Here is a 1,000-nt window from a genome sequence, read left to right as displayed (position 1 = left end):
TGCACGGGCTGTTTGGGCAGATTGATGCTTTTTGATCATTTTTGAGTTGCACAATAATTGCCTGTTAATTTTGCTGGTGCAGGAGAAGACTGAGATTGTGCATGACTAAATTCAACCTTGTCGTTGCAGAGGGGTCACTTGTCTCCTCCTGGGAATCACGTCACCATCTCCCCACCTGCCTTGGTCTGACTTGGTCAGAGCCTCTCTGCGGAGTCTGTCTATGAAACAGTTTGCACTTTCAGTAAATATCTCTAACATGGTTAAACAACAAGAGTAAAAAATGTCTGTAAACACAGCACAGAAAATCATCAAGTCCACCAAAGAAATATTCCGGGCAGAAACTTACCCAGACACTGTTTGCTGCACCGCAGCTCACCACCAGCTATTTCTACTATCTCATCATCAGCTGGTATCTGCTCACGACCCTCCTCCTGGTTCACTGGATCTGAGGGGTCTTTGTATTGGCCTCTCTTATACCGGGATTTTGCAGCAAGTCTTGGCGGGAGAGAATGAGGCTTCCTGGGTGCAGAATGCTTCCTCACAACCACTCTGACTGGTTGCTCACACCCTCTCCCAAAACTGCTTTCCTCCTCAGAGTCCTCAGCTTCCTCTCTGGACACCTTGGAGCTGTGGACTTTGCTCCTTCCCACCCCTTTTGCGAGGCTTTTCCCACAGCAGGCACACATGAATCTCTCTGAACCTGGCGGCCACACTTCTACTTTATCAGCAGTTTGTGGAGAACCAGTTACAACCTCTGCAAGCCTCCTGCCTGTATACACGTGTTTAGGGAAAATATCTGCATCGTCCAGATCTGTGGAGAACATCTCATCCCTGGAGGAAAGCTCATCCAGAGATAGACTGAGAACGCTCGTCCGCTCATGAGTGGTCTGCATGGAGAGGTAATTGTAGTAGTAGGGAGCAGCAGGGGGGCAGACGCCGCTGGCTGCAGCACCTCCAGGTGTCGAAAGTCTCTCCAAAGGCAGCTTGAGGATCTTGTAGC

General features: G+C 49.6%; 1 protein-coding gene across 1 annotated transcript; it reads right to left on the bottom strand.

The window, feature by feature from the left end:
- Window positions 1-116: 116 nt before the first annotated feature.
- Window positions 117-995, bottom strand: LOC126386962 (bucky ball-like; the record flags this gene model as incomplete). Its single annotated transcript, XM_050039544.1, has 2 exons — window positions 117-218; window positions 347-995. Coding segments are annotated over 2 exons (751 nt in total), but the record flags the coding sequence as incomplete, so codon positions are not given.
- Between the last annotated feature and the right edge of the window lie 5 nt (window positions 996-1,000).

Source organism: Epinephelus moara, unplaced genomic scaffold (genome assembly GCF_006386435.1).
Source record: "Epinephelus moara isolate mb unplaced genomic scaffold, YSFRI_EMoa_1.0 scaffold1226, whole genome shotgun sequence".
NCBI lineage: Eukaryota > Metazoa > Chordata > Actinopteri > Perciformes > Serranidae > Epinephelus > Epinephelus moara.
This window is presented reverse-complemented; position numbering and strand designations above follow the sequence as displayed.